This window comes from Gracilinanus agilis, chromosome 1 (genome assembly GCF_016433145.1).
Source record: "Gracilinanus agilis isolate LMUSP501 chromosome 1, AgileGrace, whole genome shotgun sequence".
Lineage (NCBI taxonomy): Eukaryota > Metazoa > Chordata > Mammalia > Didelphimorphia > Didelphidae > Gracilinanus > Gracilinanus agilis.
Genome location: NC_058130.1, coordinates 734,461,208 through 734,476,456, shown reverse-complemented (window position 1 = coordinate 734,476,456; position 15,249 = coordinate 734,461,208). Strand labels below are relative to the sequence as shown.

The window sequence follows — 15,249 nt, the reverse complement described above, 5'->3', positions numbered from 1 at the left end:
ACCTGAGCAAGGTCACACAGCTCGGAGGCAGGGTAGGAACCTGGACCTTCCTGGATCCCGGCCCACCCAAGCGCCTGCTTCATTTGAAAGAGGAGTCGAAACGTATTCCTAGATTCCAGAATTCCTCCCCTTTCTCCGCAAGAACAAAGGGAAACTCTACAGGGACAGATTTGAAGGGTCGAGGAATGAGGACCGATCTGGGAGGAACTTCGGCTGATAGAATGCAATCCCCTCAATTTACAGAAGGTAAGAAAGAGGCGGGGGGCGAGAGGGAAAGGGAGAAAGGGGGACTTGCCCGGTAAATTGGCCAAAATGACTCAGGAAGACGCGGCATAAACGCCTTGCGCTTTTTCCGGAGACTCGGTTTTGCCACAAACTTCCCCGCCGCCTTGCAGCTCCCTGGGTGTCAGTTTCCCCATCTCCAAAATGAGGGGAATAATGCATTTACATGGCGCCTACCGTGCGCCGGGCACCGCGCCAGGCGCTTGGCAAACACTGTCTTGTTTGATGGGTGATAACTGGACGGGGCGGACCTCCCGGGGGCCCTTCCAGTACTATAGTTGGTTCCCCAGGAACCTGCTCTTTTCTTCTTCCTCCTCCTCTGGCTTCTCCCTCCAGGGGCGGGACGGGGCCAGAGTCCAGCCTCCCCGCCTGCTCCCCGCCTCTTGGGCGCCCGCCCCAGTTCCTCCGCCATGTGACCCTGTTCCCTTCCCTTCCCCTCCCCTCCCCTTGGCCCAGCCTGGCCGGCCTCCCTCTGCGTAGCTCTGGCCCCGGGTCTAGGACCCCGGAGCCCCCATCCCCGTCCGTGTCGACGTCCCGGGGCAGCGCTAGGAGGCAACCGTCCGGGGCCAGGCATGGAGAGGAACAAGGTGTTCGTGGTGCTCGACGTGGTGTGCCTTGTGGTCGGTAAGCCGCGCGGTGCAGCGCCTTCCTCCGATTCTCGGACCCCACCCCCACCTCCGATCAATTGTGCCCCGCTCCTCCGGGCAGCTGGGGAAGACTCCGCCACCTGGGGGGAATGGGAGAAAGGGCCTTCCTGCTTGGACTTCCGCACCAAAGGAGGTGCCCCAAGGGCCCAGACCTGGGCAGTTTAAAGCAACGCCCCCCTTCCCTTGGGACTGAGGAAGGATTCCCCTATGAAGAAGACCCCTTGTAGGGCGGGGGTGGAGGGGACGTCCTCTGGAGGAAACGAAAGAAAGCCCCCGCTTCGCCCGTGACTCGCTCCATGACCTTGGCCTGAGCCTTAACCCCCTTTCCTCTCTCCGAGCCTCAGTTTCCCCACCTGTAAAATGAAAGAGTTGTGTCTTTACCGCTCTTCCAGCCTAGAGTTCCATGACTAAACCCCCACCTCTAACGTGGAGTTCCCCGGGCAGTGGAGGAAGCTGGCTCTTCTTCCAGTCAGGGTGGGTTGTGCCAGCCCCCCTTCCTCTCGTTTCTGCCCCGGGCAGTGAATCATCGCGGGCAGGGAGCCTTGGCCGGAGCCTGCCCAGTGTCCAGAGGGAGGGAGACCTGAGGGCTGAACCCGGGTGGGCCCGGATCCGGCGGGGTGGAAGTCCAACTTGTGGAATGAATGAAACTTGGGAGCCGGATCTCTTGGTGTCTCCCTTCCCCTCCGGACACGGAGCGACTCCCATTTGGAGGATTACTTTGGGGACTTCCTCTGAGCCGACTCCAGGGCCGCCTCGGAAGACTACCGAACGGAGAGTGGCAGCGCTAAAATGGAGGTCCTCGGACCAGCCACTGCGCTCTCCGGCCACGGAACCCAGAGCGTAGAGACGCGAAGGGACTCGCCCAAGGTCCCCGAGACACTTCGACATACCCGGGACCCTCCCCCCCCCGGTCCTAGCCAGGGTTCCGTGGCGCCCGTGTCCTCCAGCCACCTGCCCGTGGGACAGAGCGCGCCCGGCGCAGAGCCTCCTGGTCTTTCCCGCTGCAGAAATTGCACTTCTGGGGAGCCCCAGGCTTGGAGATGGAGGCTGTGGGGTTTAGGGACTGCTGCGGGGTAATCGGAGCTCCGTGTGGCTGGGAGGAGGGGGCCGGCCGAGCCGGGACCCTAGCCTCTGCCTAGCCCAAACCAGTCTGACTGGTTGGTTTTCCCGGAAGGGGGAGGGGGGGGCGCTGACAGGCTGGGGGCCCCCCCATCCCCTCCCCCAGGGCCCAGACAAAGGACGAGTGTTTACTGTGGGGCTGACAGACAATAGCCTGGGAGGCTTGGAGCTGTGGGAGCCCCAGCTAAAGGTAGCCCTTTAAGGTGGCCTGGGGGAGGGGAAGCCTCCCCGACCTAGGCTGCCTGAGCTAATCCCTAATCCCTCTCTAATGGAGGCCCGGAGGCGAGTTAATACCCCGAGACTCTATCTCCTTCCCCTAGGGCGGGGAGAGGGGGGGCACTGTTGAGCTTTCTTTTTCGGGGAGGTCAGGGCTTGATGACGGAGGGCTTCCCAGGACTGGCCCGTGGTTGGCATTTTAGTCCCAGATCTTCTGCTGAATTTCCACCCTTTTTTGGGTCTCAGTCTTCTTTTCTGTAAAATGGGGAGAAGCGGGGTGCGGAAGGAAGTTAGTAGTCTAAAAGGTCCAGGGCAGCTAGGTAACAGCATGGAGAGAACCCGGAGGACTCGGGGCATATCTGGCCTCTGACACTTCTGTCTTAGAGTTGTTAGTAAGACAAAAGGTAACAATTTTGTTTTTAAATATAAATGATCCATTAATTTTTTCCTTTAATTACTCTTTTCCTTCTCTGACGTTCCCTGGTCCCCCAGAGAAGATGACAGACTACCAGACCCTCATTTTTAAAGAGGAGGAAAGTGGGCCCTAGAGAGGAACAGTGACAGGGCACCCTCCCTTGCCAAGGCCCCTTCCCCAGCCCTCCCCCAAGATCCCTTTTCCATGAAGGCTCAAAGCAACAGCTCTTTACCTATGACCCCTAAGGAAAGGGAAGTCCACTGCCTGGGCCTGGGTGAGGCTAGTCCTGCAGGCCCTGCCCTAGCCCACACCTGAAACCAGCAGGGAATTCTCCACCTTTACGGTGGAGGGCAAAGGGTAGAAAAGGAGCTTCTGGGGAGAGCAGCCTGGGCTGAGGCCTTCCTCTTGCCACTGGCTGCTGCCTTTGGCAAGAAGTCCCATCCCTTTCGGGCCTTAAGTGGAAAGTGGGACAGCTGGAGCCCAGGAGCTCCTGGGGCTTCCTTTCCCCACCCCCTGGCTCCCAGCTCTGACATTCTCTGTTCTAAAGACCCTCCCAGCTCTGACATTCTCTATTCTAAGGTCTCTCCCAGCTCTGACATTCTCTGTTCTAAGCTTCCTCCCAGCTCTGACATTCTCTGTTCTAAGCTCCCTCCCAGCTCTGACATTCTCTGTTCTAAGGACTCTCCCAGCTCTGACATTCTCTGTTCTAAGCTCCCTCCCAGCTCTGACATTCTCTGTTCTAAGCTCCCTCCCAGCTCTGACATTCTCTGTTCTAAGCTCCCTCCCAGCTCTGACATTCTCTGTTCTAAGGGCTCTCCCAGCTCTGACATTCTCTGTTCTAAGGACCCTCCCAGCTCTGACATTCTCTGTTCTAAGCTCCCTCCCAGCTCTGACATTCTGTGTTCTAAGGGCTCTCCCAGCTCTGACATTCTCTGTTCTAAGCTAAGAGCCCTCCCAGCTCTGACATTCTGCCCTATGAGGCCTCCAGCTCGGACAAGGCCTCTCCCAATGATGATGCTTTTCTCTGTTCTTTGCTCTCAGCCGCTCTGCCCTTTGCCATCCTGACGCTGGTGAACTCTCCGTACAAGAGGGGCTTCTATTGCAACGATGACACCATCCGATACCCGTACCGCCCCGACACCATCACCCATGGCCTCCTGGCGGGTGTCACCATTACTGTCAGCGTCCTCATCGTAAGGAGGAGGCTCTGTCCTCCCCCCCAAAGGGAAACCGGCCCTGAATGGGAGGGGGGAGGCCCAAGGCTGGAACACCACTTAGGGCTGGAGAGGTCCTTGGGGCCATTGGCAGAAGAGGCCCAGCTTATGGGCTTGGGGTAGGGGGCGAGAGACCTGGGCCCCAATCTTAACTGATTCTGGGGCTGTGACTTCAAGGCAAATCCTTTCCCTCCTGGGGGCCTCAGTTTCCTCATCCATAAAAAAATAAAAATAAAACCCTAGACTATATCAAAGAAGAGTTGTCCCTACTGTGAATTCTGCCCCATAGATGACCTCACATGAGTTTTCTAGAATTAGACCTTGAAGGGACCATTTTACAGAAGAGGAAACTGAGGCCCAGGCTTGAGTCACTCGCTTAGCATTGGTCAGTAAGCATCTATTAAGAGCCTGCTGTGTGCTAGACAGGGCTAAGCACTGGGTGTGCCCAGAAGGGAGCCAGAAATCTACCTGGGAGGCGGCACAGCTCCAGACAAGCTCAGAGCAGGCTGAATTGGAACCCGGCCCTCCTGGTTCAGTCCAGGGTTGGGACCACCACACCACCACGCCCTTTTAGAGCCGCCGAGTCCCCGGGAAGCGGAACCCCCTCCTCATTCCTGACCAGGCCCTTCTCTGCCCCCTCACGAGCTCCCACTCGGCAGGTCTCGACCGGAGAGGCCTACCTGGTCTACACCGAGCGCCTCTACTCCCGCTCAGACTTCAACAACTATGTGGCTGCCCTCTATAAGGTCCTGGGCACCTTCCTCTTTGGGGCAAGCGTGAGCCAGTCCCTGACTGACCTCGCCAAGTACATGATCGGCCGCCTTCGCCCCAACTTCCTCGCCGTCTGTGACCCCGACTGGACCCGAGTCAACTGCTCCGTCTACGTCCAGCCTGAGCTTGTGTGCCGGGGAAGCCCCAGGAATGTCACTGAGTCCAGGTGAGCCGAAGAGGGCCGGAGCCTGAAGGACACCCTGCCGGAGACACCCGTGTCCTTCCTGGAGACTCGAAGCCCCTCAGGAAGGAGGGTGGTCCTGCTCTAAGGCGCCTCCCAGCTCTGACATTCTCTGTTCTAGGGGTCCCCCCAGCTCTGATATTAAAGACTCTAAAGGCCCTTCTAGTCCTAATATTCCATGTTCTAAGAGCCTCCCCAGCTCAAATAGTTCTAAGCTCCCTCCCAGCTCTGACCTCCTCTATTCTAAGGTCTCTCCCAGCTCTGACATTCTCTGTTCTAAGGAGTCTCCCAGCTCTGACATTCTCTGTTCTAAGGGCCCGTCTGGCAGCTCTTTGTGGAGGGTGCTGGGAGGCTCCTTCTCTGGCTGGGGAGCCTGTTGACCCTCCAGGACTTGTCTCTCCTCCTGCTCTAGGCTGTCCTTCTACTCGGGCCACTCATCCTTTGGCATGTACTGCATGGTCTTCCTTGCGGTGAGTGAGGGCCGTGGACCCCCCGCTTAGGCAGCAAAACAAGGGTGGGGAAGGAGGGCTGGAGGGAGGGAGAGCCGGAGGAGGCGCCCCATCCATAGCCCCCTGAGCCCTCCTGTCTCCCCTACAGCTGTATGTCCAGGCCCGCCTGTGCTGGCGCTGGGCACGGCTCCTCAGGCCCACGGTCCAGTTCTTCCTGGTGGCCTTTGCCCTGTACGTGGGCTACACGCGTGTGGCCGACTACAAGCACCACTGGAGCGACGTGCTGACCGGTCTCCTGCAGGGAGCGCTCGTGGCCGGGCTCACGGTGAGGCAGCCTCCCCCATGGGCCATCCCAGCTCTTTCTGCCTCTTCCTTCTGTCCCGACACTCTTTGCTTTCCCAGGATCGCCCTCAACACGATTTCTCATCCATTGCCCTCCGGCCTGTCCCCCTTCCAGGTCCGCTACGTCTCGGACTTCTTCAAGGTTCGCCCCCCTCAGCCCAGCCCAAACGAGGAGCTGGAACGGAAGCCCAGCCTGGCCTTGGCCTTGACCCTCACTGAGGGCGACCGGAATCATTTCCCTTATGCCAGTCCCTCCTGAGCGGCCTCCCAGCCCTCCCTCTCCTGGACGGACACTTCCCTGACCCTGCCTGGACCACCGTCGTCTCTTCCCTTCCTGCCTCCAGGCGAGGTCTTGCTGGTTGGGGGGAGCCACTCTAGGGAACTGCGCTTCAGGGGGTCTCATCCCCTCTGCCTCCCTGGGGACGGTAGGAGCTAAATGAAGAGCCTGGAGTAGAGGCTGGGAGCCAGGCTGGGGGATCCTAGCTGTAGAAATGCCAGCAGCCTTCCCCGTTTGCTGGGGTGGGAGGCTGGGGCTGGGGTCTCTATCTTTGCTGTTTGGTAATGTAACCTAGATGAGTTTTTCTTGAATGAGAACAACTCCGGGGAAAGGGGGGAAGGGGATGGCTCCCTTCCTCAGTCCTGGGCTGGCCTCTGAAACTTGGGGAAGGAGGAAGGAAGGCCCCCATCTTTTCGATCCAGCTCCATCCCATCGCCCTTCACTTTTTCTAGAGCTTCTGGATTCAAGGATTTCCCAGAAACAGGAGAAGGGTCAGGCTGGAGCGCCTTTGCCCTCCCAAAGCCTAAGGAGGGCCCCCCTAGAGGGAATGAAACCCTCAGCCTCAGAGTCCCCTCTGACCACTTGAACCCTGTGATTCGGCCCAAGAGGACTCCCAGGAAGAATATCTGCCACCCCCATTTCCCAGCTCCTCCACATCCTGGTGTGCCCCGAAATCCTTGCCCAGTTCAGAAGGGCAGAGCGAATGTCCGATCGGAGGGCATGGGATGTGGGACCTGGAAGGGATCTTAGAGGCTGACCTCTTTGTTTTATAATTGGGAAACAGGCCCAGGAAAGGCAGAACTTCTGGGAAGTCACCAAGTGAGTCACTGCATTGGATAAAGAACAGGAGCTCCTGGCCTCCCCAAATCCTAGTCCAGAGCATCTTCCCATACCTGACAAGGGAGCTCCCTTCCTCCTAGGCCTTCTCTTAAGGTCTGTCTGCTTGGAAAGATAGGCTTCCCTGACCCCGCGCCCTAGGCCTGGAGCTGGACAAAACTTTCCGGGCACTTCAAAGGGATGGGGAAGGGACCTGTGTTAGCTTGCTGGTCCCCTTCCCCATCCCACCATCCCACTAGGAATCAAGACCAGAAATAGCCTTTAGAGCCTGGTGATTTGGAGGGGTCCACCTGCCTCTGGATAGAGATAGATTGGTCCATGGGGCTGTCAGAATGTCCTCTGTTCTTTAGTTCATTTCCCCCCATCTTCCAGGTCAGGCCCAGAGGAGAGGGTTTACAAGGCCCCCCAAAAAGACCTAGACATTTGCAGTGAGAGTTGTGGGTCCCAGCTCTGCTGGGTCACTTTAGGCGGTTGATCTTTCTGGCCCATTTCCTTGGGATTCTGTGAGGATCCCTTCAAAGAAGTGACTCTCGTACAAGGGAATATCATGCATGCCTCCCATGTTCCCTAGAAGAGGGATGAGACAAGGCAGGAAGAAAAGCCAGTTAAATGGGAAGTCCAGAAGACTGGCCTCAGATGCTTACTAGCTGTGTGACCCTGGGCAAGACATTTCATCCCTGATTGCCTTGATTTCCTCATCTGTAAAAGGGAGATCATGAGGATATCTATCTACCAGGGTTGTTGCAAGGAGAATATAGAACCCCCAAAGGTACAAACTGATCAGGGAGGAGAGGGTCTGCTCTTGGGAGCCAGAGTCAAAAGATCCACCTCCCCTCTAGACTTTTAAATCCAGCCTAAAAGCTTTCCCGTCTGAATTGTTCCTGAGGCTTCAATACTGTCTCCAGAAGGCCCCTGGTAAGTGGCACAGTTGTTTCTGGTAGGGTAGTAGTTCTATTATCACACATTAGCCTTTAACAGGTGCCCAGAGGAGCTAAAAAATGGTTCTGATTGTCCTGGAGAGCTGGGGCTGGAACTGGGCGGGTTTGAGCTTCCAGTGGGTCATTTAAGGATATTTGGGTAGCTAAGGGTGTAAGGATTGGATTTGTGCAAGGGGGATGGGATAAAAGGAGCCAGAGAAGGAATGGCTGACAGTTGGTGACAGTTACTGGCAGTGAGACTAGATATATTTGGGCAACTAAGGGGAACAATGCTAAAGAGACAAGCTGGCACCAAGGACCAGGATTCTAGTATTTTATAGCCAGGAGACATGAGAGAAGGGAAGTTATTGGCCTAGGGTCACTCAGCATCACCAGTCCTAGTATTTGGGCTGCCAGTTTCCCTGCTCCATCTCTTAAAAATGCCTCTGCAGCTGCAGAGATTGGAGCCTGAAGGAAAGACCAGAGTTGCTTTCCTGATCTAAGAGCAAGGGAATGGCTCATCTCACCCTCCTAGACTGAGAGGTTGAGTTGCAGGAAAGGAAGTGCTCCCACCCCTGGTATGTCCAGCCAATTTGGCCTTCCTGCTATTGCCCATGTGACTCACAACTCCTCTCACCTAACCCAAGTGAATGACATCCTCTGCTACCGAACGAAACAGCAAGAAGGGGTTGTCGAGCCACTGCCAACAATGTTTGGACAATGACAGACAACAAGAGAAGTATGAATGTTCCAGTTTAGAAAAGGGAGAATGGAACCTCCAAACATAAGCCAAGAACTTGACTGATTCCCAGGGAAATTCTAGAATGAACATTAGAGAGATGGTTTGTGAATATCTGAGCCAACAAGGCTTCAGCTCATGCCAAAATAGCTTCATTTTCTTTTCTGAACAAGTTGGTCATTGAGATTCTATGGAAATGATTAATCTAGATCTTGGCAGAGTTTGAGAAAGTCCCTTACACGCTGTTTCTGGAGAATGTGGACTAGATGGTCACGTAATTAGGGCCAAAATCAGTTGTCATGATTTCATGTCAGTGTGGCAAGAGGTGTCTGGTAGAGTGCCCCAAGGGTCCATCCTTGGCCCTGTGCCGTCCAATTTCTTTATCAATGAAGGCTAATAGCCTGATGGCCTACTTGTCAGACTTCCCGATAAAAAAGCTGGGAGGGATGACTAATCCATTGGGTGACAAGATGCAAAAAGATCTTGAGGGCATTGGGTCCAAAGCTAATCCAATGAAATGTATTAGGGGTGAGTGTAATGTCTTAGGGTTGGGTTCAAAAAAATGAATTTCCCAATTGTGGAATAGGGAGAGCATAGACAAAAGGCCTAAGAAAACCTAGGAGGTTAGAGTGGCTTACAAATGGAAATAGATCGGCAGTGGGAGAGGATGGTAGAAGAAAGCTTTTTTCAGTCCTGAGCTACATGGAGAAGTAAAGGGGTAATACTCTGCCTTAGAGCAGTTTAAAAATAGAGATAAGCCGAACAGTGCCCAGGAGAGTGAAGGGCCTCGAGTCTGTGCCACATGAGAAGAATCGGTGGGAAGCACCTGAAGAGGTGTACAAAGCTGGAGAGAAGAGGGGGGCCATGCTAGCTAGCTAGCTTGCTTCAAGGACAAGTCTGGCACGTGCAAGAGATTAGATTCGTTCTGTTCGGCCTGGAGCCTGCAAAAAAGTCAAACTGAGGCGGAGTTTCAGGAAACCACCGTGCCAGAGTGGAATGGGCTGCCACGGTGATAGGTGAGGCTCCTATCCAGGTGGGTTATCACGGGCATTCCTCTTGGATCAAGGAGACTAGATTAGGTGACTGCTGAGGCCCCTTCTACCTTTCAAATTCCATCCCAGCCCTCCAGGCCAACACAGGCTGCCACCTAGCCCCAGAATGAATGAGCTCACTTCCTGGAGAATCTGCTGGGACCAGTGATTCTCTTGGCATGCCCCTCCCCATGCAGGGCTGCACCTCCTCGGAAACTTAGCCTTGGGGAGCTTCCTGGAGGGCTGGAGTTTGAATGACTTGACCAAGGAGAGTCCCATCATCTGGGATGAATTGGAGGCAACACTTGATCTTGTTGAGTCCCTTCCTGTTCCCTCCGTTAACTGTCTCCCCTTCCCCGTACAAAATTTCCTTTTATGTTTTAAGTATAAAATAAGGCACAGTGGATAGCATGCTGGACATGTAGTGAACACGAGTTCAAATCCAGTTACTGGTACTAGCTATATGACTGAGGCAAGTGACTGAACCTCTGCCTCAGTTTCTTTATCTGTAAAGTGGAGATAATAATCGCCCCTACTTCTTCCCGGGGTGGTTGTGAGGACAGAATGAAATATTCATAAATCAGCTGTTTGGAACATGCTTTTATATGTCTGTGTCTCCCTCCATCGAATACAAGCTTTTTTGATGACAAGAACAGCTTCGTTTTATTTTTTCCTTTGAGATCTCGGCAACGAGACGGTGCCTGACACATAGTAGGTGGCTAAATTCTTGTAGAGATCAAAGGGTGGAAAGGAAGCTTTCCTCTGCGCCCCACTAGGGCAGAGAGACCCTCAGACTGAGCTCAGCCCTGGTCTCCTAGGATCTGCCCATCAGGCCTTGGGTGGTCCTTCTTGGAGAAAGAGGGTGTTTGCCGGGTGGCGAGAAAGCCAGGAGGGGGCAGCAAAAGCCCAGCTTTCCATCCTTGGGACTCTGGGCAGTGCAGGGCAGGGTTGGACCAAGCCTGGAGCTGCCTCTTCCCTTAGCTCAGCCTTCTGTTTCCTGTGCTCAACCCTGGGGACTGCCCAAGACTGGCCCTGGACAACCCTCCATCCTGTGATATTTCCCTGGCCCCAAGTGGGAGGCCCATGAGCACCCCAACTCTTTGCCCTTAGAAATTCCACATGTGGCATCGGAGCCCACCTCCTCCAGTAAGTCCCCTCTGATTGTCTCTAGGACCCCCACCCTATAACATAATGGGAGGTCTTCCCCTGCTGCATTGCAGCATATGATCTAAGATGGGAAGGGGGGTTATCGGCATCTCCCCCAAAAGCAGAAGCTCCCTGAGATGAGGGCTTTGTCTTCGCCCCAAAGGCAAGGGGGTGTTAGAACAGTGAGCCAAAGGGTCTGCCTAATCAGTGCCCCCAATTCCTTGCTTTTTAAGTAGTTAATAATGCTAATGTACATTATTAACGATGGTTGTTCAGAAAGGACTTTGTAGGAATAAAAGTCATCGACTGAGGGCTGGAGGGGACCTCAGAGGTCATCAAATTCCACTCATTTTACCCATGATGAAAGTGAGGCATGTGTGGGTGAAGTGACTTGCCCAGGGTCTCACAGCTAGCCAACTCCCCCCCCCCAAAAAAAAACTTTCCTTTCTAGAAGGCTAGAATCTGAACTTCCCCTCAGCAGCTCTGCTTGGTGGGGACTCTGGGGAATATCGGGGGGCCCCACTCCCTCCCCTGCCAGCCTCCTTTCTTCTTCCTCCCTTAAATGGTAAGATCCTGGAGGACAGAGACTGGCTTTTTCCTTATTCGTATTCTTAGTATTGAGCACAGTGCTTGGCTCAGAGGAAGCCCTTTTTTCCTTTGTAAATCCTTACCTCTGCCTTGGGATGGATACTAAGTACAGCAGATAAGGGCTGGACAATAGGAGTTGAGTGACTTGCCCAGAGTCACACAGTTAGAAAGTGTCTTGAGGCCAAATTTGAACTCAGGACCTCCGTCTCTAGGTCTGGTATTCTATCCACTGTGCTACTTAGCTAGCCCATAGTACACTCTAAATGAATGTTTATTGAAATGGAAAAAAAAAATTGAATAGCAAATGTCTAAGGACGGGATTTGAACCCAGGTCTTCCTGATTCTAAATCCAGTGCCCCATCGACTGCGGCATCCGGACCTCTCCAAAAATGCACTTTTGCCGCCGCCTCCCCCTACCCCATTTTCCCTTGGAGTAGGAAGGGGAGTGAGTACTGGTGCTCTCTCGATCCCCCTCCTCTGCTCCCCACAGCTTGGGCTCCCGGAAGGGCATCCGGCACTCGAGCTCCCAAGTCCCTGGCCCTGTCCTAGGTGCTGAGGGCGGATGAGTACAAAGAACGAAAAAAGCCCGAGTCCTGATGAACAGGGGCTCCCGCGGCCAGCAGCGGGGGCTCGGGGCCCCTTTGGGGGTGCCAGCCCTGAGGGTGGAGGAGCAGAGGAGCCCCAGGAGGAGAGCATGGGGAGACCACGATGCTTAGGGAGTTCCACTGGGGACAGCTATAAAATGAGGAGGTTGGAGCTGGTGATCGCTAAAGTGCCTGCACCCAGGATCCCTGGCTTTCTCTAAATATCACCTTGTGGGGGCAGCTGGGTAGCTCAGTGGAGTGAGAGTCAGGCCTAGAGACGGGAGGTCCCAGGTTCAAACCCGGCCTCAGCCACTTCCCAGCTGTGTGACCCTGGGCAAGTCACTTCACCCCCATTGCCTAGCTCTTACCACCCTTCTGCCTTAGAACCAATATTCAGTATCGATTCTAAGATGGATTGTAAGGGTTTAAAATAAATAAATAAATAGATTAATAAATAAATTGAGAGGGAGGGAAGGAGGGAGAGAAGGGGGAGGAGGGGGAAGGGGGTAAGAAAAAGGGAAAGGGGGGGAAGGGGGGAGAGAGGGAAAGGGAAATTACCTTCCCTCCTTCATGCTCTGCTCTCCTGAGCTAAGGACGCATCCCATCTCCCTTCCAGGTTTCCAAAAGGGAGCAGACATAGGAAGGGGTTAGTAGGAGGGGGAATATTCTTCTCATCTTCTTCTACCCCCCCCCCCCACCTCTGGACCCTGGGGGCTTCTCCCTTCTGGCATGCTTTTTAAAAATCCTTATGTTCCCCTCTTGGGATCAATACTGTGCACTGGTTTCAAGGCAGAAGAGTGAAAATGGTTAGGCAATAGGGATTAAGTGATTTGTCCAGGGTCACCCAGCTAGGAAGTGTCTGAGGTCAAATTTGAACCCAAGACCTCCCTTTGACACTGACTATCTACTGAGCCACCCAGCTACCCCCTTGGCATACCTGTTTAGCAGGGCCAGGCACCCTTTCCTTTGGCTCCTGGGTCAGGGGCTGAGGGAGGCTCCTTCCTGAATGGCCAAGGCTTGGAAAGATTGCCCATCCAGGCTCTGTTTCCAGTGAGAATCCCAGCCTGCTGGCCCCCAGCCCTTCCCAGAAGCTGCTGGGCTCTGTGGCTGCCAGGCCAGCCCTGAGGTCAGCGGCTTCCTGACTACCAATGATTGATGCCTCATTCGCTCCCCAGGGAAACAGGGGGAAGTTTTCCTTCCTCTTCCCGCCCTTGGCTCTCTCCCCGACCTGACCACAGAGGCCCAGGGCTCCAGGGGGATCAGACTTAGGGAAGAGGAAGTCTGGGACTGCTGTGGCCTGAGGAGAACCAGAGGCCAGAAGCTCTTCCAGGGCTTCTGAGAAATCAGTCTGAAAAAATAATCAGTGCCCAAACCAGGGGCTCAGTGAGGAGAATGTGGGCTCGGTGAGAAGCACAGGGGGCTCAGTGAGGAGAATGAAGGCTCAGTGAGGAGAATGTGGGCTCAGTGAGGAGAATGTGGGCTCAGTGAGGAGAATGGGGGCTCAGTGAGGAGAATGTGGGCTCAGTAAGGAGCATGGGGGCTCAGTGAGGAACATGGGGGGCTCAGTGAGAAGCACAGGGGGCTCAGTGAGGAGCATGGGGGCTCAGTGAGGAGAATGAGGGTTCCATGAGGAGAATTGGGGCTCTTTGGAAGATCTCTAGTATGAAGGACTTAGAAGATGAGAATTTTAATAAAGGTATGAAAACTGGAGGAGGGGACAGTAAGGCAGGTCAATAGGCACTCGGAGACCCAGGGACCCAGGGTTTGAACTGGCTCTGAAAGGAAGAGGGGTGCCTTGTAGGGGAAATGGGGGCCTCATTTTATGAGAGCTCAGGGGAATGGCCTCTCAGTAGGAGAAAGGAGCCCAGTGTAGGCAAGGGAGAGAGGGCTCAGGGAGAAGGACCACAGCTCACTAAAGGGAGCAGGGCAGTAGAGAGGCCTGGGAGGTCAGTGAGGAATGAGGGCTCAGAGAAGGGATTAAAGGCTCAGGAAGAAGGATGGGGGTCAGTGAAGGGATGAGAGAGGTCTATGGAAATGATGGCTTTGTGAGACCAGACACCAGGACCCTTCCAGCCTGGCCATCTGGATCTGCCCAAGATCAGGGCCTGGATCTGCCCTTCCCCCAGAACTGATGAGAAAATAAAATTAATAAAAAATTAATATTGCATCATCTGCCTGGGGCTGAGATTACTGGAGAGGGGGTGGCTACACCGGGACTGGCTGATGTCTCCTCTGACGGGCCAGGGCCAAGGCTATGGAGTGGGGAACTTCCCCAGCCCCCTCCTCCCCCTCTCTCATGTCCACTTGTGCTCTCTTGGGCCCTCCTACCCTTCCTCTCTATTGTGCCCTCTGGAAGCCCTGTTCTGTTGTTAACAAACTGCCCCTGGCTTCCTTCCCTTCCTCCCACACTCCTTTCCTCAGACTTCTCAGGCTTTCCCTTCCCGAAATGGGTCAGGAGGCCATTCCAGACGCCCCTCCCTCAGTACCATCATGCAGGAACTTCATTTCTCTTGAGATTCACCCCATCCAGATCTTGTGATTGTTAACTAGTGACTCTCCAGACTCATTGAATCAAGAAACATTTACTATGTGCTGGGGCTGTTAGAAGGTGATGTGGATGGTCTCAGTTTCCTCATTTGTCAAATGACTGGTGAAGAAAACGGCAAACCACTTCCGTGTCTTTGCCAAGAAAACCCCAAACGGGGTCAGATGTGATTGAAACAACTACTGAACATGTGTGTGTGTGTGTGTGTGTGTGTGTGTGTACTCATAGGTGCATGAATAGTCATCGATATATAATAATTATTCTATATTATTAACATTATATATAATGTGATATATAATAAAAATTAATAAAAAAAAAAAAGAGGCAAGCTCCTAGAAGGGGTATGTGGCACACTCACAAGGAGCTTGCCTCTTTAATCGTTTTTTCTCAATATATAATCTTCAATCTCTGTATATATACTGGACTTATCCTGCCACTCAAACACATGTCCAGATCTCCCCACCCTTTTTTTTTTTAAACTCTTACCTTCTGTCTTAGAATCAATATCAAGTATAGGTTCCAAGGCAGAAGAGCTGTAAGGGCTGGGCAATGGAGGTCACCCAGCTAGGAAGTGTATGAGGTCAGATTTGAACCCAGGACCTCCCATTTCTAGGCCTGGCTCTCCATCCACTGAGCCACAACCTATCTGCCTCTTTCCTGTCCTTAAAATCCTTTATCTCTCTTTCCTTTCTCATCCAAACTTCTAGAAAAAAAGGTTCTTGCATTACCTTCCTCCTCTTACTCTACTCACTTTTTAACCCTAAGAGACAGCTAGCTAGTGCAGTAGAGCATTGGACCTGAAATGGAAAGATCTAGGTTCAAATCCAGCCTCAGACATTGACTAGCTATTTGACCCTGGGGAAATCGTTTGACTTCTACCTGTCTCTATTTCCTCACCTAATATAATATAATATAATATAATATAATATAATATAATATAATATAATAT

At 53.6% G+C, this 15,249-nt stretch overlaps 1 protein-coding gene across 1 annotated transcript; it reads left to right on the top strand.

The window, feature by feature from the left end:
- Window positions 1-767: 767 nt before the first annotated feature.
- Window positions 768-6,132, top strand: PLPP2 (phospholipid phosphatase 2). The gene is made up of 6 exons (XM_044658670.1): window positions 768-906; window positions 3,721-3,872; window positions 4,553-4,830; window positions 5,258-5,315; window positions 5,443-5,619; window positions 5,752-6,132. Exons 1-6 carry the CDS (start codon window positions 855-857, stop codon window positions 5,893-5,895), a joined length of 861 nt encoding a protein of 286 aa, XP_044514605.1. The 5' UTR covers window positions 768-854; the 3' UTR covers window positions 5,896-6,132.
- Window positions 6,133-15,249: the final 9,117 nt, after the last annotated feature.